Raw genomic sequence first — 27,280 nt, forward strand, 5'->3', positions numbered from 1 at the left:
GATGAAGATGTTTTAGCAGAGTATCGAAGCCATAAACAAGATGCGTCAATTTGGAAGGGTCAGGTATCGAACAAAGTTGTTGATTCCACCCAAGGTTTCGATCGGTTGGCAAACGTTGGAGAAGACTGTCCGGGATCAAGGGTGCAAGGGTCTGCCGCTGCAGAGTTCCCCCACTCATGCCATGGGATGGAAACCTCCAGTGCGCTACTGTAAGCGATAGGGCACTTGGTGGCCCGGCCTTATCATGCACCTCTACGCGGCGGGCATTGTAAGGCGCCCAGCCAGTGGTGGAACGGGGCGCACGTCATTTTGGCGGCACCTCGTCTTCAGGGAATTTCGTCTGGAAGGTAATGTTTCATAGAGAATCTAAAAATCCAACTGCTGAAAGCATAAGCGATGAAATCAGCAAGTCAGTGTAGGTTGCTTATACCAGCTCCTTGATTCATCTGTTTTTTCAACACAAGCTCTGTTGTGTTGCCCTCCTAACTTGAATGCCATCACGAGGTTACCATGATCGAGGGCCACGGGGCATTGAAGTCAGCACGATTGGCCTTTTCTCAACCCGTGCCAGTATAATGTGATGAATCTATTCCAAATTCCAGAAACCGCAGTCATCAACACCGTATTTATTTTCTCCTGTTCCTCTTTGGTAATTGAACCTCAGCAAGCACAAGCTAACTAAGAACCCTCTTCCTGAATCTTCTAGTTCTTAGGGGGTAGCTGCTTCCTCAAGAATGCTTCAACCTCGTCAAGCTCCTCAGGAACAGCAGAGTGTCCCATACCACTGTGTAAAGTTAGTGTATTGGTTTTTAACAAAACAGGAGTGACTTACGGGTAAGTTTTCCATGCAACGTCGTACCCAAGTCCCTTGAGCAGGTCGGCACTCAACTTTCCACGCTCGCAGGGGACGATAGGGTCTTCTTCGCCGTGGAACATCATGACAGGAGTCTGACGGTTGGCATCTGTGGGCTTAACCATGTCGGCAAAGGTCTTGGACAGGAGCAACCACGAGGAGAGGCCAAGGATACCACCCAGCTTGTTTGTGCAGGTGAGGCCGGCAAGGAGAGACATGGCACCACCCTGAGAGAAGCCGCCGAGAACAATGCGCTCAGGGGCAATTCCCGAGCCAATCTCTTGTTGAATGAGATCGTGGAAGTACTTTTGGCTGAGCTTGATGCCTTCTATATCCTCGTTACGAATGAGAGAGTCGACGTCCCCACCAAGTTGTTTCTATGCCAGTCAGATGTGTTTTCAACGATTAGAAGGGACTCTTACGATGTCAAACCATCCAGGCATTCTCATTCCCATGTTCTGTCCGTGTTAGGTCAACTCTTAATGAATGACTCGGGCATAAACTCACCACACTGATGGGGATTTGAGGTGCATGAGGCAGGATGAACTTGACCTCATCCAACTTCTGTCGCCGGCGCCAGTTTTCAACAGCGCTCGCCCAACCATGGCCAGTGTCACCGAGGCCGTGAACAAAGATGACTGTAGCTGTGTGCTGGGATGCCGCAGGGAAAACGAGCGGGGCGATTCTTCCTGAAGACATGTTTGCTTTTGTGGTCTCCGTTTTGGTGCTACTGAATACTTTATTCCAAATGAAGAGAACTAGTAACGGAAGGGCAAAAATGAAAAGGTAGCGGGTAATGGATTTCGTAGGTGAATCTGTGTCATGCGCTTGTCTGCGATTGTTGAGCATAGTAGAAGTGGAAGTTTAAGCTGTCCACCCACTGACAGAGTCTTGTCAAGGCCAAGTGGAGTTTAGCGGTATCTTGGGTTGCGAAGTGCCCGTACACCATTAATGGCAGCTGTTTACCCTGCACTTAGAAGCATCGTTTACAAACAGCAGCACCAGGTCGAGAAACTCAATGCCGAGTTTATAATGTATGTTTAGGTAACTGCTTCTGCAGAATGTCATTTGTGAGTTTGTCATGAAAATTGATACAATCGAATTGTATGTTCTTTACCATTGGTCAGCACGTCATGTAACCATGATCGAGGACTCATCAGCTTCGGTCTATCACTTGAATTATCTAACATCACTTAATAGTTGGTCCTTTATTCAATATTACTTTAAAACTTCACCCACTTCTCTAGAGCAACGGCAAGAACGGGAGTGGACGTTGGATTAAAGAGTGGAGTCCTACCATCCAAATGATTTTGATTGGCCTAAAGGCTCGGCCCGGCACCCGCTTCTTCAGCCACGGTATCATGGACGTTCGAAAGAATTCGCAAATATCCCACAACACAGCATCTAATAAGTGAAAATATTCACAATTGGCAGCCACAGGCAGGCATAAATCTCACGACTATGACTGCAGGTCGATTCCGCCAGCGAGGGTTCGACTCACTCCGAGACCTTTCTTTTGCGCCTTGAAATGACTTCTTTTTGCCTGAGGTTCATCAATTGTTTCTTTGTGTTGTCTCTTGTTGAGTTTTGTGTTATCAAAGCATGTATTGCTCCTGCATATGGGTTGGTCGTTACCAATAAGTTCACGATATCCTTTATTGAATATATAACCTCAGTAGATAGTATCTCTTCTGCGGAACAGCCTCGATGTCTCGGTGTCTTCAACTAAATCTATGTAACAATGATAGAGCAAAGCTAGTATCTTGATGGCTAGCGCCGGACCATCCAGTTACTCAACCCAGCCTCTTCATATCAGGTATTGCCTAGACTAGATAGTACTTGACCACAGGTACGCGACCAAAACCTTGCAGTTGAGATAGGTCCAGTTTGGCATGCTAGTCTTTTTTCTATGATATTCTCTCCCTTTTCTTATTATCAAGATAACACAAACAAATAGGAAACGCGTTGCATTATCTGATTATCTTATCATATCGTGCCCATGGAACGGAATCTTGAGACCCTCTCGACCCTGAAACCACTGACACGTTAGGGGTTGGGTGGCTGGTAATGGCACGTGCACACCCAGTAATTGGAGTGCATCGCATCTTTAGTGTGTGAGTGGGGTGATTCGAACCCTGTATTTCTCCTCCATCGTCACTCTGCATCTAGTCCACCCATCTTTGAGTCAAGTCGCGTTGGACAAGTTCAAGTTTGAGTTCCTGCATCATTTGAATTCTTTTTATGCTTGTGGAACCTCATTTCAAAATCCCGTTGATATCTCTATCGGATCAGTTCAATGTCAGAAGAGTTGACTCTCCCTCCTCTCCCTGTGTCTTGGGATGAGCGGTCCCAAACTTTCAGCAACAACCCTCGGAAACGCGTCCGCAATGCCGGTTCCAAGCACGCGCCTCCCTCGGGTTTCAACAATTCAAGTGATCCCGCCATATTCTCTAGTGATGATGATCCTGCGTTGGACAACTATGTAGAAGGCAGGCGAAAGAAGAGATACATTGGTTCTTGGTTTCAACAGCATCCCACTTCTTCCGACTCGACTTTTAGTGAGATTCACGTTCCTAAGCAGAGGCGCCCATGGACGCGACAGGCAGACAGTGGTGTCTTCCTGGGTAGCGATGGCAATGAGAGCGAGGACATGCTCGAACCCGTTCCTGAAACCCCAAAACCTAGACTGCCCCAACTTGATCGTGTGGTGCGCCGCGTCTCAAGGACTGAGCAAGTTGCACGCGACAGGGTTCGCACCTGTCTTGAGACGGGCGAAGAGACGGTTGACTTTTGGTCGATGGGGCTGGAAGATGTCTCCAACGACACCATTAGTCCTTTGTCCCAGTTCACCTGCATTCCCATCGTCACCAAGGATGTAGCCTTTGAGCAAAAGGACCCGGAGCTCAAGATCTACATGGCCCAGAACCGGCTAACAAAGGTTCCTGGTGCCATCTTCGACTTGACCTACCTCACTATCCTCAGTCTCCGTCATAACAAACTCACTGAGCTCCCTCCTGGCATCGGTAAATTACAGCATCTCAAGGAGCTCAATGTGTCACAAAACCGTTTGCGACATTTACCAGTTGAGCTGCTTGATCTATTTGCATCAGATAGCAAACTCGACACACTTGTTGTTCACCCCAACCCTTTCTGGCAACCAAACCAAAGCTTGGAACAGAACGAAGGGAAGCCGGATAACGTGCTTTTTTCTCACACAGAATCAGAACCTTCTTCTGTACCACACTTGGTCAGTCGAGTGTTGGGGAAGTCTCCTTCACAGCTCTCAGATACTATGGGACGGGTCGTATCAGACTTCAAGTTTCCAACAGACCACCGGAAACTCATCTTGCCTGTTGATGAGGGAGAGCCCGAGTTTTCGCCATCAGCATCCGTCTCATCCATGACAGAGTCGCAACGTCTCCAAGGGGCAAGCCGCGTTCCAAGTCTTCTGGAGACAGCCCTCCGAGCCTGCTATTCTACTTCTCAGCTTTCAGAAATGACAGTTTACATCCCTGAGGGTCTTAACCACCTCAGGAGGCTTCTAGAGCGAGCACAGCGACAAAAAGAAGCCGGTGGATTGACTTGTGCACATTGCCGGAAGATGATGGTTATTCCGACTGTCGAGTGGGTTGAGTGGCGAGAAGTTCGAACCTGTAAAAAGGTCAACTCATCTGTCCTACGGGTGACACCGCTGAGTATGGCAGAGGGTGAGAGGACCATTCCATTTGTCCACCGAGGATGCTCATGGCGATGCGGGCCAGGAGAATTGGATAAGAGTAGTTGGAGCCTACCGAGAGGGAATCTTGTTCCTGTCACTGACGAGGAAAATCAGCAAGCATGATGGGTAAATGGCGTTATATATATAGTAAAAGCAGATTTATGAGCGCATGAATGATACCTTACATTGTCTTTTTCTCTCGTATTTAACTTCTATGGAGATCAGCCTTGTGCTTTGTGATACCAAGATGAAGATGTGGATGATTGACAAAGACATCTTCTCAGGACACTGCCTAATAGTCCGTTTCTTCCTTCCGCCGCCTACAAGATCAGTTGACTAAATTTCGTTCTCTGTCGCTGGTCACGCATAAACACATATTGTAGCACCAATACGACAGAGTTGTCTTGACCTCAATTTTGGAAACCCAAGTATTGATGGCACTGGAAACCGAAACAATCGACTTAGACCTGGTGTTGTCTCTGCACACTGTGCTAAGGTATATATTATTGTGTCTCATGTTGCATCTTGGCTTTACCTAAAAAACCATTACTTCTGATGAGCATGTAGTTTAGGGCATGGCGCTACAGCCGGAGATTCATGTACAGGTAGGCAGCTAGTATACCAAAATTTATTCTGAAGCTCGATAGAGCAAGATTTTACGGGCCGATCCTTCTTTGTATATGAGAGCAATGCGGCTTCACCCTCATACCACAATCTAGACCAAGTCAAAGTGAGTATCTGTTGGATTGGCAGCCAGAAAGAATCACGTTGTTTCTATCGGAAACATGAGCTGTTGTTTTAGCCCACTCCTTAACAGACCTACATTGGTCTATCCCTCATCACAAAATCATCAACGGGCCTAGTTGTATATGTGCTTTGTAGTATAACGTCTTATTGGTATGTAGCTCCCTGTGCCTATAACCTCGTAGAGTGTTCAGGATTAGACTCACCGGTATAGGCGAGCCATGTCGTCAGACACCCTCCTTTTTTCTTCTTTTTTTTGACGCATAAATAGACGTATCGTTCCTTGGAGGGATACGTCTTGGCTTGTGCAGTGACCATAGATGTTCTTACGGAAGTACGGTGTCTTCCGTTGAAATGGCCCTTGGGCCTATACCATAGCTGTGGAGGGTGGATCAAAGCGATTCAAAAGTTGAGCGCAAACGACTATGCACCGCAACCTAGACGAGCCATACGAGCGATCAGTTTGTTCAAAGACACAAGTATCCTTCATTCGAAGTCTAATCCCAGTCGTCATCATCACTGTCGACGTTTCGTGATCTCCCAGCAGTTCCGGTCTTGATAGTCTTGCCTGCCAAACGGTCTTCGGCGGTATCTTCAGCGGCTTGCCTCCTCTTGACAATGCGCATGTCGGAGTCAGGGACAGCGCCAACCTCAACCAGGAGATTGTCAATCTGCTGCATCCCTGTTCGCACGCCCCCAATAGTCGCCAATGTCACGATCTGCTTGACAATATCTCCCTTGTTATAAACCAGAATCGTCGGGCAGTTTCGGTCCGGGTAGTTCTCGATGGCCTGGCTGGCTCGGATTTCGCAAAACTTGATTTCGCCGTACTCCCTGGCTGCTTGCCTCCATAGTTCAGTCAAGACTCGAGACTCGACATTCGTTCCCATTGCAGATGTGAGGTTGACAAATACTGGCCCGTTTTTTGATGCGTCTGTGACTTCGCGCTGGTATTCGGGCTTTGAAAGAGGGTACACGGTTCCATGTAAAGCTTTCTTTTGTAAACTGTTCAACTCGGCCATGCGCTTTTGACGGTATTGTTCCAGGAAAGCTTCATCTTCTTCATCTTCTAGCTCGTCCAACTCGTCGAGGTCCTTGCCTTCCAATCGGTTCTCATGTGCTAGTCTTCGTCCTTCCAGAATGGCCTCCTCGATCATAGGAGTTGGGCTTGGTGGCTTCTCAGGGATAACTCCATGTTTTCGAAGAATATCATTCCTATGGCGGGGTTAGAGTTAGCTCAGAGTCATGGAGGGGTAGCAGAAACTGACCATTCTGTATCTGCGTTTGGGTCATCAATTGGAACATTGATACGCTGTTCCATTGGGTTAGACATTTTGAGAGCTTGGCAAAGTTGAAGTGATTACTTCTTCAATGGGCGTCTCCCTCGTCTATGTATTTTCTCCAAAGCGGCAGCCTATTGTAGGTAGTGTAAACTGACGCGACTCTCTACAAGGGACCAGGCAGAGCTAATCCATGCATAACTCGCATAAGCTCCACTAGGCACAATTGGTGCACAAGCTCCAACGCAACGGCGTCATGTTGCAACCCGACATTGACCCGACCGCTCCTTCCCAAATCTCATCACGTGCGTGGGCTATACAACCCTAGCAGGCTAGTCCACTTTGGGCCACAGAAACCGCCCCAGAGGCAAGAACGAGTCGTCCCCTCAGAGCCACCAAACTTTTCCTCGCTTACCTCCTCCCACCCACCTTGCGAGCCTCAAATCTGTTGCCGGATTTCGTCAAGCTTTCCCATTCTCGCAAGTCACCGACAAGAAATTTTCGAGAAAATCAGACAAGATGGTAAGCGACTGCCTTTTTCTGATACCCTTTACGATGGATCGATCACGAGCGATGGATGGACAACGACTACGTGTGTGAAAAAGAGATGGAATCATCGACTCGAAGAAACTTGCTTCCCGTGCAAAAGTTACAAAATGATGGAACTCGACTTCGACGACACAACGAACGATAGATGGGACACACAAGAGATACAGACATGATGATGGAACAAGTTGGCTAACATCCCACCCCCAGGTTCTCGCCGTTGATCTTCTGAACCCTTCCCCGGCCGCCGAGGCCAAGAAGCACAAGCTCAAGGTACGATAGCATCCGGACAAATTTTTTATCGTCACGACAATCGATCTAACATTACCAGACCCTTGTGCCCGCCCCTAGATCCTTCTTCATGGACGTCAAGTGCCCCGGTTGCTTCACCATCACCACCGTCTTCTCTCACGCCCAGACCGTTGTCATCTGCCAGGGATGCACCACTGTCCTCTGCCAGCCTACCGGTGGTAAGGCTCGTCTGACTGAGGGCTGCTCTTTCCGAAGGAAGTAAACGCCTCGCGGCGGTTTATTTCCTTGGGCACTCATGACTCTTACGGTTCATCTCATGGTGGCCATCTCGGATCTGCAAAACACAACATCGACATGGACGGATAGAACAGCCGACGTTGCGAACACTTACCAAAAAATCTTTGCAGATAGAAGATGGAACACCCAGAATAGGGGCGTTTGGGGTCTCCGGATATCTTGCATGGCACATCATTTCTCTTTTGTTTTTCCGTTACGCGCCTTGTACCAAAGAGTCGTCTGGAGGCAGGAAGGAAAAAAAAGCACTGCATGGGTGGAAAGCTGAGAAAGCCTTCACACGAGTGTCCATGCTGGTCCCAACGGGTTGGCTGGACATGAGGACGTGGAACCGTTTCTTGATGATCGCTTCATACCCAAGTGCAGTGGGTAGCGGAGGATGGTCACTGTGCTTTTGCGAAATTCACAATGGTTTCCACATCACTTTCTTCTTGACGTGAATGCTTCTAGTCGATGATTGCGTTGTGTTGCTGTCGTGACTGTCGTAGAGCACAATCCTGTGCTTCGTATTAATATGATACCGACTTTCTTTGCTGTACACTACGCTTCGTATAGCTATCGAATTAGACTCACTGGAATACCAGTTGGTGATGGAAGGCGTCATCGATAGTTGACTCGACTCCTCAGCCGATCGGCATACCAAGCTGCTGACTTGCCGGATGACTAGACCCGGAGACGGCCATCCGCCACACGGCGACTGATCCAACTGAGCTGAAGCAGAGTCTAGAGTAAGATGGGTTTTCACGAACCTGGGGAACCAACTACCCCGCGAAATATCGATGGAATCCGCATTCTGCTTTAAACCCAACACATTGTAGTTCTAACGATAGTCAATGGTGATTGGACTGGTTAACGGATCTTTTTCGAATTGGCCTTCTATCTAGCCAATCAATATCACCTCGGTTCGTGATAGCTTAATCCTACAACGCTCGGTGCCTTCGGAGTTTGATCAATGTGAAAAGCTACTCGTATTTGGTGTGGCTAATTCGTTGTTGATCGTGTGACTTTTTTTCTCAATAAATTTCTTACATCTAGAGGCAAATTCGAAGTGGAACTGTTCTTTTGACAGGCAAATTAAACCAATTCTTGTCGATCATGAAAAGTGTTAGAATTTGCCTGTGGGATATTCCATCGCCACCGCCTAGGTCTTCAACATAGCCCAGGCAGCCAGGCTCTCCTCTCACTGATCAGATACGTAGGTGGGGCTTGTTAGATGAGTCAGCGGACCAATGAACGAGCTCTTAATCAATCACTTTACGCGAAATCGGTGTCTAAAGATCGCGCCCACGCGCGGAAGTTGAGATCCACAGAGAGAAACTCTTATTAGTTGATTGGCTGGATTGTGCCGCTTTTAGGATCGTCTCCTTCTCTAGCTTTTTGGGGTCATCTTGGGTCAGAACAGGGGCGGCGCTTCACTTCCGGAACCTGCCAAATTTCCTCACCCCTGGCAACATGGCCCTTGGACTACTTGTTTCAGCTCCCCTCTTCTCCTTGCTTCATTCTCTTCTTGAACCCTTGATATCCTCCTCTCGTTTCCGACGTCATTTACCCTTACAGAGACCTATTTCTTTCGAATTTGTCTTTAGACACTCTCCACTCAACAACTCCTTGAACTTTGTCTCTGTGTTACTGTTTTCTGTGACACAGTCCTTGCTTACTCTTTCACCACCACTGCAACGTCATTGCTCATCCCGTCGGATTGATTAATTGTTCTTTTTGAATCAAAGAGTTGCCCTCAGTTCATCACAGTCTTTACACTTTTTCGTCATGTCGACTCCCCGTACCAAGCGCCAATTTGCTGGTGCTTCAGCCGATCCCTCTCAGCGCCAAATTACCTCTTTCTTCAATGCTAGAACCTCAGCTGAGTCTGCGGCTGCTGAAGCTCAGAAGCCCCTCGCGCCAGTTCTCCCCTCAACAGTCCAGGCAAACCTCCTCAGCGTCGGTATGCGAGTTCGCAAGTCCGTTCCCGAAGGATATAAGACAGTCGGAACTAGTGCTTTCAAGCTCTGGACAGACAATGCTCCAGTAAACACCACCAAAACCGCCGCACAAGTCCCCATCAAGGGTGCCTCTCGAGAACTTCTCCCTTTCTGCGGAATCAACAGAGTTGGCGGTCTTGATACGCAACCCGAGTTTGAACGAGAGGATGATGTTCCGGATATCGATGCTATTCCCGAGCTTACCATGTCGCAAGAGAGCAACGAGAGTACTGCGTCGTACGATGGATCTCGCAAGCGATTTTTTGATGAAGAGGAAGATGAACTGGTTGAAGGCCGGGTCATGGACGTCCAGAGCAACTCCCGAGTTATGGCTATTCCCGTGTCTCGAAAGGGTGCCGGTTTGAGGGGGCTTGTCTCAAACAACCGAAACTCTGGTTCAGATTTCGAAGAGGCCGATTTTCTTGTCGATCCCGAAATGGATATGACTAACTAAACCACCACTTGTTACGATGGGTTTCGACAGAGTCATTGTACATTGTCATGTCAATTATGCGATATGTTGGGGTTTTGCAACATTGGTCGGCGTTCAGGTATATATCAATGCTTCAGAGCGGTTGTAGATTTATTGGGTGTCAAAAAGACATTGGAGCTCGCTGTATACTACATGGAATTATACAGAAAGGTCGAGAAGACCTACAATTATTATTACTATCCTTCAACTTACATGCCCACGAAGGGCTCGCGGAACTCGAGCAAGTCTCTCTGTCCGTAAAACTCACCAGCTACCGTCAAGATCATGTTGATGGTAGCACGTAGATTCGCCCGTAATCGCTGTTTCGCGGCCTCCTTCCCTGCGCCTTCGTCGTCCTCTTGAGCCACTCCACCATTGATTTGGGCGAGCAATCGTTCTTTCGCTGCTTCGAGATTCACATCGGACTCTGGAGCAGCAAGCTCACCTTCTTCGGCATCCGAGTCCGATGCGGTATCCATGGCCACGTCTTCCTCTATCTCACCTTCTTCTGCATCAGGCTTTGGCAGTGAACTCGTCGTGGGCTCTGTGACTTTTGATGTTTGTTCGACCTCCTGTCCGGTTTCAGGTGGCGTGGAATCGTCTTCGTCGTCCTCTGCGCTGATGGCACCTTCGACCTCTATGTCTTCTGGATCGGCCATAACGTCTTCGTCACTGCTGCTCCTATCAACAGCTTCATGCGCGCCAAGCCCACCTTCTGCCAACTCTTCTCTTAATGCTGCCATTTCTGATAAACTTCTGCCCAAGAGGACTGCTCTTCGTCCCAGGTCACGAATCCAACCAATCTCAGCATAGTTTAGTTCGCCCTTATCTGGCAGTCTTGCGAGTAATGCCCAGACCCAGCGACTCGTACGTTCTGGAAGTGTGTACCCGCGACGAAGAAACTTGCCGCCAAGCATGATGCGCAGTATTCGCAGCGTCGTGTCTTTGGACATATGAGCGATCTGAAGTGGATGAGGATCGGTGTCGCGCAAAATTCGTGACCAGGTGGCTGTCACAGAGGTTTGATTATCTGCAGGGGCTTCGGTCTTGAGTTGCGCCTTTGCGAGACGAGAACGGGCGTTCTGGGAAGGGGCGGCATGAAGGATAGTTCGAAGGTGAAGATACTGGTCCATGACCGAGGTAAAGTAGGCTTCATGTATAGCTACTTCTTCATCATAGCTGTCGTCGTCATCTTCTGGGTATTCTCCTTCTTCGTAGTTTCCCTCGTCGTTCGCTTCGTCGGGCATCGCCATGTACGCGCCGTCCTCGTACCAGCCCCGAGAATCGCCAATACCGTCGTTGTATATGCTCCTGTCGACGGGTCCTCCATCATCTTTATCATCGCCTCTAAGTTCGGCGGGCAACTGAGGTCCGATCTGGACTTTAGGTGCGACGAGTAAATGGGGGATTCCGGCAGCTTGTTGTCTGTTATACTCACCATATTAGTATTCGTGCTCTGCAAGGTCGCGATCTTCAGCAAAGACAATAGGGGCGCGATGAACAAGTTTTGACTTACCGAACTGAGTTTAAATATGCCATGGCATCTGCATCGTCCTCGAAATCAGACTCTTCGCCTGCGGGAATCGTTGTCGCATGCTCGTTGTCTGCGAAGACATATTTCTGGCCCCAGGTAGGATCAATGCCAGAGTTTTGATGTTGTCGCGCTTTGCCACCGTGTTTCTTAGATCGCTTTGGTTTAGGCTTTGAAGCATCGCCTTCATCGACATCCTCAAATTCTCTTTTAGTCGCCATTTTGTATTTGGATTGAATGTTTTGTCAGTTGCGATGCTAAGCGAGGATGATGAGATGAGAGCCTTTGGATACAATAATGCTTCCTTATCGATAAGCCTAAACCAAGCTACAGCTCATCATCCCCACTCCAACATCTTGAAATTATAGCGACTTCCCATGATCATAAAATCATGATGAGTGCAGCTCTTGTGCGGCAATCGGCCTCGAAAACTTCTCGATACTATACCAGAACTTTCTCGGTTGTTTTTGGTGCACGACCGGCTACACAATGGCGCTCACATAGCAGTTACAACCACTTTGTTGGTCGTAGTATGTCTAGATTCATATCTTTACTTTACAATCACTAACACGCACAGCCAAACTCGCTACCGCAAACCCAAATGCCGATTTTCTTCCTTTTATGTGTAAGGATGTGAAGCCTTTTACGCTTGCTGTCAAGGACAATATTGCAACCTCTGAGTTCCCGACACAATGCGCCTCACATATTCTCTCGGCTCATCCTTCACCTTTTGAAGCTACTATCGTCCGCCAATTACGCAAAAGGGGTGCGACAGTTGTTGGGAAGACTAACATGGATGAGTTTGGTATGGGATCTCACTCCACAAACTCGGTGCATGGGGTAGTGAAGAATCCTTTAGCTAAGGATGGCAATGTATCCGCTGGTGGAAGCTCTGGTGGAAGTGCTGTTGCAGTACGCTTAGGAGACGCCGATGTCGCATTGGGAACAGACACCGGTGGTTCAATTCGATTACCAGCTGCGTATACTGGGACAGTTGGCTATAAACCCAGTTACGGCATGATATCTCGATTCGGTGTCGTGCCGTATGCAAACTCTTTGGATACGGTTGGCTTCATGGCCAAGGATGTTAAGCCGATATATGACCTTGTTTTCAAGACCAAAATGCATGAGGAGCATGACTCCCAGGATCCAACATCACTGCCTTCTGCATCTCGGAAACGATGCGCCGAGACGATACCATCCGCTCTCCCTGATCTTTCGAAACTAAATATTGGTATTCCCCTCGAGTACAATATCGATGAGCTTGATCCTTCCATTCGCGCCGCCTGGATATCTGCTGCTTCTAACCTTGAGGCACAGGGTGCAGCACTAGTGCCCATCTCACTACCGTCTACCAAAGAAGCACTTTGCGCTTATTACGTTCTTGCCCCTGCGGAAGCTTCGTCAAACCTTGCCAAGTACGATGGTGTTCGCTACGGAAAACGTGGCGAAGGCAGCGATGCAGTCGGTGAGACTCTTTACTCTGATACTCGTGGCGAGGGTTTCGGTGAAGAGGTCAGGCGACGAGTTCTACTGGGTACCTACAGTCTCAGCTCCGAAGCCATAGACAACTACTTCATCCAGGCTCAAAAGGTTCGTCGGATGGTGCAACAGGACTTCGACCGTGTCTTTCGTCTTGATAATCCTCTTTACGAGCCGGCGCAATTTGACCTCAGCGATATGGCTGAGGCCACTGGTATGGAAGACAAGACTGGTCCAGTCCAAATTGACTTTATCCTGTGCCCTACAGCACCGACGTTTCCTCCGAGATTAGAAGAGATTGAGGAGCAAAGTAGTGTGGATGCATACATGAATGATGTGTTCACCGTACCAGCAAGTCTAGCAGGGTTACCGGCTGTAAGTATTCCAGCTAAAGTGGAAGGGAGTCCGTTCCCAGCAGGTCTGCAGATTATCGGCCAGTACTGGGATGACCAAAGAGTACTTCAACTGGCGGAAAGATTGAGGTCCATGGTTGTATAAGTGTCCGGTAGAATTGCATAAGCGATGATTTCACGATATTGTAGATTAAAGAAGACGAATGGCCAAAGTGTATCAGGTTTGATAGATCTTGTAATCAACCAAAAATGGCCTTCAAGTGTTCATCACTCAACGTCAGCAACACAAGTGTTGCTTCTGCCGTCTAACTTCCAGAAGCTTCGAGATTCAATTTGTGGTCTATTTACGAATGAGTATGAGTTAATGCCATTATTAATTTACGAGATCTTTCTATTGTCGCTCAAGTCGGTGGCGCTATAGATGCTTTAAATAGGTGGTCAGATGCTCAAATCTGCAACCTTAACTCCTGTCGTTATTTTCCCCTTGTCTTCAGGCAGCGCTACTGCGACTGTACCCCTTATGGGATCAAAGCTATTTGAACTGAGCTATCTCGTGGTCGACTGCGCCCTTTCCAATACGTGCCACTGGGCTGTATAAGTAGTGCCTTCACTGGCGTCGAGTAGATTGGCTAGTTGATCAGGTCTCCGTGTCCAATCCGGCGCGAGCTTTTAGACGTTGGGGTCGTGTTTCCTCATGTTGGAGGGTGATACATCGGGCGTCTCACGACTTGAAGTCTTGCGTTGGTGTGCTTAGGGTGAGTGGTCAGATCAAGGTGAACGACTTCGGCTGCGACGTGGACTGTGGCTCCGACTGCGGCTACGGCTTCGGGTTGGGCTTCTTCTTCTCTCGTCGCGGTCAACCTCCATGACGTCTCCTTCTGAGATTTCCCCAGATTCTTCCCTCGTTCCATTATCTTTCTCTGCTTCGTCCTCCTCCTCGAGAAGATCCTCAAGGTCGCCAAGAGGGCTGGCCCTTGGCTCCAGAATCTCTAGGTCCTCTAGAACCTCCCGCTTTGGCATTTTCCACAGACTCGTACCGCATACACGCTCCTTTGTCAAGAGCTCGTCCACGAATTCGTCCATGTATGACAACTTTACACCTTCCCTTCCTCTCCGTCTCAGTTTGCGCCTATCCTCAAGAAACGGTTCCAGCATCTCGTATACATTCTTTGCTTGCCGTGTGAGTCGGAAGTAGAAACACGCAAGTGCGCGCAGATATTTGAAGGCTTCACCGCCGAATTTGAGATATTCCAGTAGTACCGCGTCGCCAGGCGAAAGCTCGAGAAGTTTGAAGGCGAGGCACAAAAACGGACTGGGTACTTGTGTGGTGCCATATGTACCTCCAATAAACTTGACGTCCTCGACAACACGATCGACAATATCGGCTTCGTTGCACGCAAAGCATTGCATTTTGTAATATATCGAGTCGACGATGCGGTCCCTGACGGCCTTTTCCATGATAGTTGCAGGGTTGAGGCCGTTTGGCGCGACCGAAATGTTGGAGCCACGCTCATCGAGGAAGCGCCGCGCATCTGCGTGGACTGTATCCTTATCTCTACTCATGTTGTGTGATTGTCGCAAAGAATTGTCATTTCTTCGAAGTTGGTGATGGTGGGGACTGGTTTAAAGCTTGGATACGAAAGCGTCGAAAGCTTGAGAGCGATAAGCTGATAAGCCACGTTGTCGTGCCAACAGAGTAAATGATGGTCTCTCAACCTTCGAGGGTGACGACAGCTAGAAAATATATTCTGAACCGTTTGATTGTGTTCTTCATATCAATTCATAACTCGGTTGGCCTCATACATCAATTATATAATTCATCATGGCTCGGATGCTTCTCACTTCAAGCCAGGTGCAAGTCATCGCATCCTGCTTCGTGGGTAAGAGACATTCACCGCCCTCTGCATTCCAGAGAATCCGATACTGATAAGACATTCAAACTCATAGTGGTGAGCTGCACAGTTGCGCTCTTCATCAGCGGGTATATCATACAGCAAAGGACTGTCAGCCAGCTCCGCTCGGCAATCAAACCGCGCGCTGAAACACGTCCATCGCCAAAGGTTTATCTTCCAGAGAAGTTCCAGGTGCGCACAAAGGAGCTTGAAGACGGCCGTGTCATCGACATAGACACAGAAGCCGATATTGAAGTCCGACGACAACGTCTGTTAGTGGAGATCAAGGAATCAAAGCCCATTGTGGACATTGAGGGAGATGCTACGTTGCAGAGAAACATTGAGATTATAAAGCATCTGCAGGCCAAGGTGGTGGACAAGATGTCGACGCCTGAAGGCCATGTTGAAGCTCCGGTCGCGAACCACAAACCTGTCAGCAAGGCGAAGAGAAGAAAAATGATCAAGCAGGAGCTTCAAAAGTCAGCGCAGGCTGAGGATGGTCTTTACTACCAACGCAGGATGTGGTAAGCTACCTCGTTTTATGTTTGGGCGCATTATATGTGTATATGGTAACGACAATGGATTTTGTAATGGGATATGATTTAGGATAGACTGCAAAGGCAGCTCGGCTGGGTTCAATCTGGTATGAACATGATGCTCATCATTCTAAGCACTGCGGCACTCTGTGTACGAGATTTCCTCAAACGAGCCACGTTCTTCATGTTTCTACTAAAGTTTTGTTGGCCATGGGTTGTTAATATCCTGACCCTGATCATTATTCCCAAACATGAGAAAGAGCATGGTCACTGTCTATCGCATTCATCATTGAGGTCAGGCTCTTTCACGAGCTGACCTTGAGAGAGGGATGCATAGATCCTTCGTTCTTACAACAAGACACTTTGCTGAGGTACTTCATACCTCATAGATCACCTCAAGTAGTGGTCGCAGCCGTTTTTGTCGCACTCAAAACAATGCCTTGTTTATGAAAGCCAGTCGAGTTATCATTGGTAACTACTGGCACCAGCTCGAAGAATTACGACGACAAGACGGTTTATCCAGAGTCAGTTATACAGCAAGGTTCATCGACTAAGCATATGGCCAGCTCTCAACATCCATGCCCATTACGAAAGGGAAGCCGCTTTATGGAGACACGGTGTGGTGTTGAGTATATCTGCAAGTGTGTTGTGCTGTGCAACGCCGGGTAACACTAGACAGGTGGTAGCACAAGGAGCCTTTGTTGTGTAGAAAGGGCCAAGGCAAACGGTCAAATGAAATACTTTCCGCATAATTTGACAACACCATTGACCCAAAGACATAAAATTTCCGGACTGTTGGGCTAAAGTCCAGGCATTGCTAGTCCAGTGTTCAATTATGTCGCTAGTCTTTCCCAACAAACAAGGTCCAGGCTTTAAGAAAGCAAAGTAGTCGACTCCGCTGGCTCCAGTCAGATATCGACTAGAAGCAAAATGGAACAATAGTCGAAAACGTTTCGGAACCCGCAGAAACGTTGCAGATTTAGGTCAAGAAGCACGGGCTGTCTTGCTTAATATCAGGCATCGTGAAGGGACTTCACGGAGCCCGAGCCGACTTCGAGGTGTCGCTAGTGCCCCAGGATATGCCTGACACTTTTCAAGGACCATTTGCATGATGGAGTCGTCTTATCTCCAAGACATGGATGGGGCTGCTTCCAAGAGCTCAGACGCTCGTACACGTCGTTTGGCGTGGTACATGACGGTACATGACGACAATTGAGCCCTTGAATTGCTGAATATGAAGCTGGAAAGAAATTTTGTCATAACTAGTGGCAAATGGAAAGGCCCCAGGTTGGCCGCAATTAGAATGAATGAAGTTTAAGACAGTCGGTGGTGGAGCATGAAAATGGACCCTGAATTTCACCTCGGGACCAAACAGTCGGAAATCTGTTTCGGTACGGAAAAAAATTTAACGCGCACAAGCCATGAGTCGTTCGGAGCGGCAAAAGTGGGGATGTTGATGATGGAGTCAGTTCATTCAATTGAACTTCACTCTCAATCGAATCAAGACTCTTCCTTTGGTCAATTGTCTACAGACACTTCTCTCCACACTTCGCTCAGACCGAACCGCATCAGACGAGAATCCATTCTTCTGTAGCCACGATAAACATCTCCACAGTCATCGCCGCCACTACAGAAATATTTCTGCCACCACTCAAAGCTTTGCTTCGCTCAACCTCTGACAGCCCCGATTAGAACCCGGAGCTCCCGACTCTCCCCTCCAAACCCATCGGCCCTACCGACCAGCAGATTGCGACCGATATCGACCCACGATGCCGGCGTTTCAAAACAAAAAGTTCCGGTCCGCGGCCGACATGAACAGGATCGGCATGCGGTATCGCAACCTCATGAACAAGCACCCATTCCTCATGTTCGGCCTACCCTTCCTCACCGTCATCGTTGCTGGCTCCTTCGTCCTCACGCCAGCTACTGCCGTCCGCTATGAACGCTACGACCGCAAGGTTCGCCAGATGACCAAGGACGAGGAGCTCAACGTGCGTCGATCTGCAAGGAAGGTGGACATGAAGGAGGAATACTACGTACGTCGTGCACCACAGCTCGGAATGATGGGAAGAATGCCGTTTGTGATTTGAGTTACTGACATCTTGGTAACAGAGACTTGCTGGCAAGGACTTGGATGACTGGGAACAGAAGCGTGTGAAGCGACTTCCTGGTGAGAATGATGGCTTGCTGTAGATGATGCTATACAGGCTCCCTTGCTTTACATGTACGAGAAAGCATCGCGATCTTGAGGTGATCATCGATGTGATCAATTGATATCTTGTGAGGATTGCAAAGCTTATGATAGCGACCTCGTCGACGTCATCACTGGCCACCATCCCAACGTTGCGGTTGTTCAAACATTACGGAAGCAAGGGGTCGCCAAGGAAGGCTGTGTTCCATATGTAGATGGCATCAAAGGCGTCCGGGCGTTTTGGAGATTGCGCCCCTTGGTTTATGTCTTTGATATCGCGTTTCTTAAAGTGCGGCACGTAAGTGCAGACACTGTCGTTTCAAGCAGGGAGGGCGTAGTCGTGATGGTTTGAGGCTGCAGGGACGAGCCGCAACGTCAGTGTCTGACCCGGCCGAGCGGTCAGAGGCATATCAGAGACACTCGTCGTTCTAGCGATCGAAACTTGAGTGAGGACATCTCACACGGCAGACTTGCCGAACATCGATGAGTCTATGGAACTCCGATCTTGGATTTGGGTTATTGGAGGGCGGTATGTTTCACAGACTCGAAACAGATGGACATTGAAAGACGGGATGGGTATACCGTCGGCGCATCGAGCAAGAAACAACTCCAAGAATTCACATCTCTGAGACTTGCAGGTGTGTATACCAGTCGTGAAGTGCAGTAATATCGCGCACTGCAAGCACTAGTAGCACACAATACCACTACACCACGCATATAGGGACATCTGATCCATTCGCGCTTAAAAGTACCAAGGCACAATACATTCTTGCTTGGCCGGCAGCCGTCATTGAATTACTGTAGGATCAGGTTATCATTCTCCCTTACATCAAATCACGTTGACACAAAGCCCCTGCATGTCGCAATTTCCGTCTCGAGTGCGCTTTGTCCGCGGGGCAAGGCTTAGTCTGGCTGTCGTTGTGAGTGCTTGCAGCAGACACGTAGTAAATGCATTTCTGATTACATATCAGTAGTATCATGGCATTCAATTTGACATGGTACTACTGATGTGTCTAAATCATGATGGATGATCCTCGACTGATACGATATGATGTACGGTATCCCATCGTCGATCCGGAGAACGCTACAAGACCGAGATGGAGTCTCCTCACAGGTTCACATCCCAACAAGTGGCTGTAGGGTGTCGCATTGGTTGATAAGTCACGATATCACAACGACGAACCAAGGCTAGCGATACTAGAGCAGACTAAAAGACACACCAAAGAGGCAAGCTATTGAACGGGACGACGCGTAGTCACGCTGATCAGGAAATAAAGATGAGAATGGCGGTGTTTTTAGCTCACGATAATAAAGGCAGCCAAGGTAGCGCAGCTGGGCAGGGGCCAGAGCGCCACGCTACGCTGGTGCGTTGAGATGATCTCTGTAGTCATCAATTGGACAGCGAACTGAACGGCTTCAAAGTTAAGCTAGACATTTGACATTAAGTTGGTGATCGTCAGGAGATTCTCGCATTTTGGACATGAGCGATAATGAAAGTATTGTGTAAATGTGATGACACTGATTTAGGAGAAGGCGGCCTAACACTCGGTCTATCCATTCATCATCCAGTGAGCAAGATGATATTGTTATTTAAAGGAAGAGAGATCAAATCCAAGATGAAGGCATCTGTTGGTTCGAGGACACGGACTTAAGAAGAAGGGTTACAGCCAATGGTGATTCAATGAATGGATGAATATCAGTGACACCATGCTTATTTCAGGTATGTAATAACAAGCGGTCGGAGGCGACGATGATCGTTCAGGCCCAAAAGATGGTGTTGAGCCCGTTGTATGTGCAAGGTACTGATTGTACCTGCATGTATCCGTATCATGCTTGAAAACCCAGTGTCCCTTTCTGGTTGTCCGTATATGAATGAACGCACGATAACTTCCGTCATCCGAGCTACCGAACAAGGCGCAGTCAGATTGATTGAGCAACCATCACGTCTTCCATTGTTGTAGGGTAGTATCCATTCTGGGTTATGCGAGTTTGCTTGGTGATGTTTAGACGGAAACCCGCTTGTGAGTGGCTCAACCGAACATTGCCTTGGAGAATTTGACAGGGAGCCCTGTCTCTAGGTCATCTGGCTTTAACCAATGCCAAGATCAGCCAAGCCATGTCCTGGTAACTCGGCAATCAATTAAGTTTTTCTGACCTCTTCTGAGTTGTGTTTGCGAAGAAATGCAACGTTGGGTTCGTTCCCAAGACTGGGGATCCAATTAAGTTACGGTAAACGTAGACAAAAGGCTGAGTAGCAAACAACGCCCGTTTCTCCAGGTCAGATAGAATACGGGAACTAGTAGATTTATTGATTGTCCGCTTACAGTTTGCAGCTTACGGCCGCTGCATGGCGTCTGGGGTCTAGAACGTATCCTGTCGGTAGCATTTGCAATCAATTAATTGCAAGCATGACCCTTATCAGGATATTATTGGAAATCGGACGACTGCCTCATGTAACACTACAGAACAAGTAAAGATGTTGCAGAACCAAGGCAAAGGGTCAATAGAAATGAGTATTATTACTACGGAGTACCAAGGTGGAGGAATAGACCTTTTCCTTCTTTTTGTTTCCGTCCCAACTCATCATGCATTACAGCATAACTACTACGTGGCAGTTAGGCAGGCATGGAGACCTTTTTTTTACTTTCTTCTTTCTTTTTTTCCTTTTTCTCTTCTTCTTCTTCTTCTTCAACTCGGTTGCAGCGGAGGTCTTCTAGGGTGATTCTGTAACAACCAGGTTTACGGGTTGTGACAAGATGAGATCAAGGAGATGCCCGATCCTGAAAGTTGACAAAAGAAGCGAAGAAAAAGCAAAGCCCAAAACCCAGATCCAATGCTACAGTGATGCTTCAGCTCTGTGGATTGAAAGGTGATAACTCTCCGCTGAGGCGCGCTCGGAGTCGGCGACGATAATTAATGACAGCCAATGGCGTTGACTACAGGGGCTTTCAAGCTGTCAGGGCGCCACTCCCAGAGAGCTGGAAACCCAGTTCGGGCTTTGATCCTGTCCGAAAGATGCAAGGAAAGGCCATGTTCAAGGAAAAAGAAACGAAAAGATAAAAAACCAATTCAGTACAACAAGTGCCGAAATGTTGAGAGATCTACAGTGGAGGTGGGAGGAGGGAAATTACCTTGATTCGGGTCACTATGATTCCATGTTTCCTTCCATTCGGACTGGAGCCTTTACTATTTTTTGTTTCCTTCTCCAAGATCCCATAACTAGAATCAGTCATTGTGTCCGTAAATATTCGGTTCGGAGCCGGGAAGCGCTATAAGGGCACCAGCGCCGAGCCTCTTTTTAATCTCGTTTATCAAGACTGCCAAGACGCAGTCAACAAGAAGCGACTCTGGTAGTCCACATATAATCGTCATCGCAGACAAGAGATACAGGAATATACTTGTACATAGAATAGACAGGCAGACGAGAGACAGATAGTATCCACGATCAGACCCTGGATCGTCAGTGCTAGTATGTAGATAGTATGTAACGGATGTTCAACACAGTAATTAAAACTGCATGTGCATTTATCCATCAATCGTGAATGCACAAGAAAAAAAGTGGAATGAGGGGTTCAAAGAGATTCACCGCCAGTGCTCAATTAACCAGTGACAAGCCTCCAAAGGGTTCCTTGCGTGGTTTTCGGATTCACTACCCACGATCTGAAGCAGTTCCCCGTTATTATCTTGTTAAATTGTTAACTGCGATAATGAACCATCGGTGCTGTAGCGGTCAGTCCCATCTATTCATGGCAACTAACTGTGAATTGCTTCACATTGCCTTCAACTGGGCCTAGACCCGTCAACATTCCACATTCAACTAAACTAGCCTAAATGTCAAAGACACGGTTGATTCCCTTGTATGGGGAAAGTGCACATGATAGTGTCATGCACGATACAGGTGAGATTCGCATCACAAGTCCGGATGACTACAAAGATAGATGGTCTGCGTCTGCATACGCCGCACGGTAGCGTGACATGGGCATCATCTTGATACATCTCAGCTTCAAAAGCAAAAAAGGGACGGGAAATGTCAGACTCAGCTTGTAATAGTTAGATGTGGACCAGGGATAAGGCCAGATCAGATGATATCCCCGAGAGATAACGATGCTGTCTCAAAACGGCTCCAGTACGTGATCGTGAACAAAGCACATCTTTTTTTATTGTCTCAGTTGTACCTGCATTTTGTCTTCTTACAGAAAGTACTCTCCTGTACTGTAGAACAGTAGTTCGCCAAGACGCCGCCTCTTGATGCAAGGGAGTTATCACACAACTTGAGCGGAGTAACGAAATGGCAGCGGTGAAGATAGATCCTTTGTTTCTCATCCATCGTGCTGTGGTGTTGGTAGTTAGTTTGTTAATTACTGAGTTAGTTCGTTGCTTCAAATTGATTACCTGCAGTAGTCCCACAGGCTAGGGAACCCACGATCCATAGCTGAAAGGTATCAAATATCAGTACATGTCCTGTATCGGTGAAATAGAGTTTCGGCTAGCGCGCAAACCGACAGCTGAGGCAGTCTGGCTGAGCTTTTGGTGGACTCGGAGTTACTTTTGATGTCTATTGCAATCGATGGTGGGAGTTGCCGCATTTTTACTCGATTCGATTAACGTACCGAACTGTGCGCGTCTTGTGTTTTGGTGTTGATGATCTGTTACTCAAGTCGTGGAAAGATGTGCAGATGGTGACGTTTAGGTTAGTTGTCTCTGGAGCCACGACAGATGCATTACAGGCTTACAGCAACAGATCTGCGCTGGCGTACACACGAAACAATCGGCCATACATATTACATAGGATCTACCAACCACTCAGAAGTCATTTATGCCGTATTTAATGCCTATCAGTGACAGCATGATCGGCTTCAGTATGCACAGCTATGTCCTTGGCCTGTAATCAGGTCGCATACAATTTATGTTCATCGTGATATAATTATTGGACTCATGATCAAGCTCAGATTTGGACTCAGATTCAGGCTCGAGCTTAGAAACAATCATTTTGCTTTTTGTCTCTACAGTTCACGGAGCTCCGCCCTGCACCTCGCATGCAGACTTCCAATAACACGGATCGAGCTATGTAATTGGGAACGAATGAGAGTAAAGCCCATCAAGACAGACACGGAATCTTCAGGCACGGGCCCCTGTATTTTCAAGGGTCATTTGTTTTTTTTCTCACCTCATATTCAGATTGACAAGGTACCTTGTGTGTAATCAGGCATTGACACATTGAGGAAAAACCCTCCGCAGTGACAAGGATGAGACAGGATGGGGCGTACAGGAAGCCATCACTCGGACTCAGGCGATGGAGAAAGAGGCTGAAGGGAGAGAAATGGATTAAAATGGTGATAGACGTTGAGCTTTCACGGCAAGTTACTGTCCACAAAAGTATCGGGAACTATCAGATGGCGCTGGGCCTGATGACCTGTCTTGGGAAAGAAAAGAAAAAAGGCTTTTGAGGCGTGGGCTAGCAAAAAAAGGTACCAGGCACAGGAACAGGAACAGGCACCTAACACAGTAATCAGGTACGCCGAAGGGCCTAGAACCAAGCGAGGCTTACGATAACTTCCATGCCATTATGAGAACCAGATATTGGGATGAAGAAAAAGAAAAGAAAAATCTTCGAAAAGAGTAAGGGTATCCATCTTAGATGGAGTATCCGATGCGGATAATGAGGCATACTAAAAATTGGTAGTATCGAATTTCTTATTCATCTTTTCGCCGCGGTGTTTCGGCGACGATCGCAAATGTTTCGTTACGAGAGCTGGCTCCTCTCCAAGTCCAAGGTAAGGTACCAAAAGGTACATTCATTCTCCTTGAAAGAGAAAACGACAGGGGTTATTGATCAGCAGAACACATGCACACCCCTGTCGTGTCTTGAGAGATGGGAATCTCAAGAGTCTGTGGGACAAAAAAAAAAAAGGTGACCGGCCAAGATCCAAGTGGAGATCTTGCTAAAATGCACAGAGCCAGAGACAGGATCAGGGGACAAGATCAGGTCTCCATACACTGTCTCCACCTCTAGGTACCCTCCAACCCCACTATATCTTCTGGGCGATACAGGGATGTCCGCCCACTTCGGTTGTGACGGTTCGGTGAATGACGTTCATACTACTACCGGGCGGCCTTTGCACTCTAAAGTTACGATGAAATACGAATACACACGCACTCATTATTTATAGACTTAACCTCCCATCCCCGGCTATCTCGGGTCCTCTTCTTGACCTTAATAATCAACCCAACATTCAGTTAGGCCTTTATAGCCTCAACCAACAAACAACGAGTATTATATATCAAATTCATATTATAATACTCTTTTCTTTCTCTTTTCATTATCACCACACAATAGACACCATGCATGTTCTACACGGATTCAGTCAAAGACGAAAGTCGTCTCGTCCTCGTGACCTTCATATCAGAAAGGTCTCCTTCTCAGGATCTTCTCTCTCATCCGGCTGCTCTCTATCATCATCCTCGTCATCAACCATCTCCGCGCTCTCAACACCAGCTGCTAGGACACCTACCGCCTCAAGACCCGAAATGGACCCTCTCGCCTCACACCCCGCCTTCCACGCACCACCAAGATTATACGAACGACCTTTCAAGCGCATGGACGATCACGAGCCTGTATTCTACGGTACCGAGGAGGCAGTCATCGATGAGGAGGATTTTGTCGAGCAAGATGTCGCTGCTCAGCAGCCTACAGAGATGGCTCTGCCTCCTCATGTGAGCCCTATGGATGCTGCCGACGACCAAGGCAACGAACCCAAGGATTACTTCTTCACTACATTATCAGCACGACCACCGATGCCTAAGTCTCGCTGGTCCGAATCCACCATCCAAAGCATCCAGACTTTTGACGATGATGACGAGAATGACTCCGAGGTCACTCAGTCTGAAGACTCTGAAGATGAGGGCGACAATGTCTCAGCCCTTGAGATGCGTCGTCTCTCCCGCCACGCCTCAGCACTAAAACCTGCCTCTATCAACGCTACCTATACAACCCGACCTGGTCTTACACCCAAGCGACCTCCTATGCGATCTCTCGACAGCGTCGACAACTTTATCCGACGCGGAGGATGGAAGCGTCGTGGCATTGTCTTTCATAAGGAAGACCTCGAGAACACTCGATCTGAGCTGGATCGCAACAGCTTTTAAACATCGTCTCATCTTACCTCACCAGTCATTCTCACTCACTCACTCACTCACTCACTCTCAACAAACCTCGACATAATTTCTTCTTTTTTTCTTTTTCCTCGCACATATTCATGATCTGTTTTTGATACCCATACCTACAGCACATATCATCTGCTTCTTTCTCTTTCGTTGAATGATATCTCACGGCTGTTCTACATCCTTGTCCCACAACCCATAAACTGGGCTTGTCTTTTTTTTCTCTTTCCTTTTCTTCCACTTTGTATACATATCAGGAGGCCTGGAGTTCTGTCATTATGGGCCACGGGATTACTTGGGAAAGCGAAAAAGCGATGTTTTTATCTGATTTTTTATGGGATTTGGAGGTATGCGATTATGGGTTTTACGGCTTTCCATCCATCTACTGTGGTGGACACAGACACAGATACATATTTTCTACTACTACTATTACTCTCTCATCCTCTATTTGGGCGGCATTACTCTTACTCTACATAGAAGCCTCTTGAATGAGGCTAAAATACTACATAACACTTTGCCGTCTCCATATTCTGTAGTCCACAGTTATCATGGTGCTTGTTTTAGACACAGAGCTGGCCTTTCAAAATTTGATACTCCAGGCAGCATCCACTTTCAAGCTGGACCCAGCATTAGTATTGTAGTCATGTATGGATCTATGTCGATGTGTCAAGCATTTGTTAATAGCGCTGGAGTCTCAGCCTCGGTTTACATATTTTCATAATATTTTTAACCTTTGCTTTGTGCAAGATTATTTTGAAGATGAGGAAGTGTCAAAACTCGCGAGAGAGCGGCCTCACCGAAGCACGGGTCCCTGCTACAAGCTGAAGAAATTCACGTCATGGTTCATTATTACTTGAGTTTAAGCTGAGCAGCGCTTTGACTCAGTGTGTGAAATACTAAGCGAACGGGAATTTTGGCTAGCCGGGCTTATGTGAACGGCCAACGGTCCTTGGTGTGTAGGTTTTATCCGTACAGCCGCAATACTTGTTCTCTTCTCTTCTTTTCTTTTTTGCTGTTGACAGAATCATGGTATCGGAAATGAGTCACCTCGTGTTGGGTAGACTTGGCAGTCATGGTGATTGTAAGCGATGAGGCTGAGTCTTCCAGAAAGGCCCCCCATTGAAACAAACCCAGGGTTACTGTAACCCATGCAAAATCGCTGAGTAAAGTCTAAGCCCAGCCCTTGCTGATATTACGGCGGCCGCGGAGTTCCAGGGTCTGTCTCTCCTCTTACTCATATGATGATGACGGTCTTTGGTTCACGATTGCCTAAATCTGGTTATGACTTTGACTCTGGGATGATGCTGTGCAATTTGCCGCTTCAATGCCCTTTGACCGTTGGTTCTTTATTATCAATCCAATGAGACGGAGCGTTTTTGTTTACAAACATGAAAATAAATACATAAGAGGACAGGCTCAGGGGGAGGCGAAAAAAAAAGAGGATAAAAAGACCACGGGCCAGGAATGGATGACTTCACAACTTTGTGGGTGTGTTTGTGGCAAAAACTGGTCCAACGAATCAACGGTTCAAAGTCAACGTTTTTGTGTATGCCTTGTTTCAGTGGCGTTGATGTTTCACGTCCCCTAATCTTCATTTATGTATGTATACGTGCCTGGCTACGTGTAATTGAAGATAATGCATCCACTAGCTGAACGAATATGTCATGTCTGAGAATTGCGCTTATCGTAGATCCTGTCCCAACGCCAAATACGTCAGTGGTAGCGGGTAGCTTGTTTCAAGACGCGGAAGCGCGCGGGAGAAGACATTCATCATCATTCATGCAGAAGAAATAGCTTCTTCGTCATCAGAGTTGAAGGTTAAGATATCGGCAGAATCATGAAAGACATTACACTACAGATGCACCCGTGTACAGCAACAGTCTGTGTACATACATACAGCCAGAGAAGCACAACAGTTTCAGTTCAGTAAAGCTATTCACGGAGGTTTCCAGGCCCCGGGCGAAGTAAACCTTGCGTAATTCGTAAAAGTTTATTC

At 47.6% G+C, this 27,280-nt stretch overlaps 11 protein-coding genes across 11 annotated transcripts; 7 read left to right on the forward strand and 4 right to left on the reverse strand.

The window, feature by feature from the left end:
• Nucleotides 1-702: 702 nt before the first annotated feature.
• Nucleotides 703-1,702, reverse strand: FSST1_012063 (Phospholipase/Carboxylesterase-domain-containing protein; the record flags this gene model as incomplete). Its single annotated transcript, XM_083235255.1, has 4 exons — nt 703-784; nt 833-1,230; nt 1,276-1,311; nt 1,361-1,702. The coding sequence occupies 4 exons, from the start codon at nt 1,700-1,702 to the stop codon at nt 703-705; spliced, it is 858 nt and encodes a 285-aa protein (XP_083081759.1).
• Nucleotides 1,703-3,149: 1,447 nt separating this feature from the next.
• On the forward strand, nt 3,150-4,694 carry FSST1_012064 (leucine-rich repeat domain-containing protein; the record flags this gene model as incomplete). The annotated part of the gene is made up of 1 exon (XM_083235256.1): nt 3,150-4,694. The coding sequence occupies one exon, from the start codon at nt 3,150-3,152 to the stop codon at nt 4,692-4,694; it is 1,545 nt and encodes a 514-aa protein (XP_083081760.1).
• A 1,118-nt stretch (nt 4,695-5,812) lies between these two features.
• FSST1_012065 (thioredoxin-like protein) lies at nt 5,813-6,648 on the reverse strand (the record flags this gene model as incomplete). Its single annotated transcript, XM_083235258.1, has 2 exons — nt 5,813-6,530; nt 6,584-6,648. The coding sequence occupies 2 exons, from the start codon at nt 6,646-6,648 to the stop codon at nt 5,813-5,815; spliced, it is 783 nt and encodes a 260-aa protein (XP_083081761.1).
• A 203-nt stretch (nt 6,649-6,851) lies between these two features.
• Nucleotides 6,852-7,655, forward strand: FSST1_012066 (40S ribosomal protein eS27; the record flags this gene model as incomplete). Its single annotated transcript, XM_083235259.1, has 4 exons — nt 6,852-6,904; nt 6,949-7,117; nt 7,352-7,414; nt 7,473-7,655. The coding sequence occupies 4 exons, from the start codon at nt 6,852-6,854 to the stop codon at nt 7,653-7,655; spliced, it is 468 nt and encodes a 155-aa protein (XP_083081762.1).
• A 1,799-nt stretch (nt 7,656-9,454) lies between these two features.
• Nucleotides 9,455-10,120, forward strand: FSST1_012067 (ribonucleotide reductase inhibitor-domain-containing protein; the record flags this gene model as incomplete). The annotated part of the gene is made up of 1 exon (XM_083235260.1): nt 9,455-10,120. The coding sequence occupies one exon, from the start codon at nt 9,455-9,457 to the stop codon at nt 10,118-10,120; it is 666 nt and encodes a 221-aa protein (XP_083081763.1).
• A 227-nt stretch (nt 10,121-10,347) lies between these two features.
• Nucleotides 10,348-11,890, reverse strand: FSST1_012068 (SIP1 domain-containing protein; the record flags this gene model as incomplete). The annotated part of the gene is made up of 2 exons (XM_083235261.1): nt 10,348-11,563; nt 11,655-11,890. 2 exons carry the CDS (start codon nt 11,888-11,890, stop codon nt 10,348-10,350), a joined length of 1,452 nt encoding a protein of 483 aa, XP_083081764.1.
• A 173-nt stretch (nt 11,891-12,063) lies between these two features.
• On the forward strand, nt 12,064-13,649 carry FSST1_012069 (glutamyl-tRNA(Gln) amidotransferase subunit HER2; the record flags this gene model as incomplete). Its single annotated transcript, XM_083235262.1, has 2 exons — nt 12,064-12,199; nt 12,247-13,649. The coding sequence occupies 2 exons, from the start codon at nt 12,064-12,066 to the stop codon at nt 13,647-13,649; spliced, it is 1,539 nt and encodes a 512-aa protein (XP_083081765.1).
• Nucleotides 13,650-14,272: 623 nt separating this feature from the next.
• Nucleotides 14,273-15,067, reverse strand: FSST1_012070 (PRP38 family-domain-containing protein; the record flags this gene model as incomplete). Its single annotated transcript, XM_083235263.1, has 1 exon — nt 14,273-15,067. The coding sequence occupies one exon, from the start codon at nt 15,065-15,067 to the stop codon at nt 14,273-14,275; it is 795 nt and encodes a 264-aa protein (XP_083081766.1).
• A 259-nt stretch (nt 15,068-15,326) lies between these two features.
• On the forward strand, nt 15,327-15,924 carry FSST1_012071 (uncharacterized protein; the record flags this gene model as incomplete). The annotated part of the gene is made up of 2 exons (XM_083235264.1): nt 15,327-15,384; nt 15,452-15,924. The coding sequence occupies 2 exons, from the start codon at nt 15,327-15,329 to the stop codon at nt 15,922-15,924; spliced, it is 531 nt and encodes a 176-aa protein (XP_083081767.1).
• A 1,777-nt stretch (nt 15,925-17,701) lies between these two features.
• Nucleotides 17,702-18,125, forward strand: FSST1_012072 (cytochrome c oxidase assembly protein COX16-domain-containing protein; the record flags this gene model as incomplete). Its single annotated transcript, XM_083235265.1, has 2 exons — nt 17,702-17,968; nt 18,045-18,125. 2 exons carry the CDS (start codon nt 17,702-17,704, stop codon nt 18,123-18,125), a joined length of 348 nt encoding a protein of 115 aa, XP_083081768.1.
• Nucleotides 18,126-24,465: 6,340 nt separating this feature from the next.
• On the forward strand, nt 24,466-25,269 carry FSST1_012073 (uncharacterized protein; the record flags this gene model as incomplete). Its single annotated transcript, XM_083235266.1, has 1 exon — nt 24,466-25,269. One exon carries the CDS (start codon nt 24,466-24,468, stop codon nt 25,267-25,269), a length of 804 nt encoding a protein of 267 aa, XP_083081769.1.
• Between the last annotated feature and the right edge of the window lie 2,011 nt (nt 25,270-27,280).

Source organism: Fusarium sambucinum, chromosome III (assembly GCF_050947815.1).
Source record: "Fusarium sambucinum isolate potato_lamoka chromosome III, whole genome shotgun sequence".
Classification (NCBI taxonomy): Eukaryota; Fungi; Ascomycota; class Sordariomycetes; order Hypocreales; family Nectriaceae; genus Fusarium; species Fusarium sambucinum.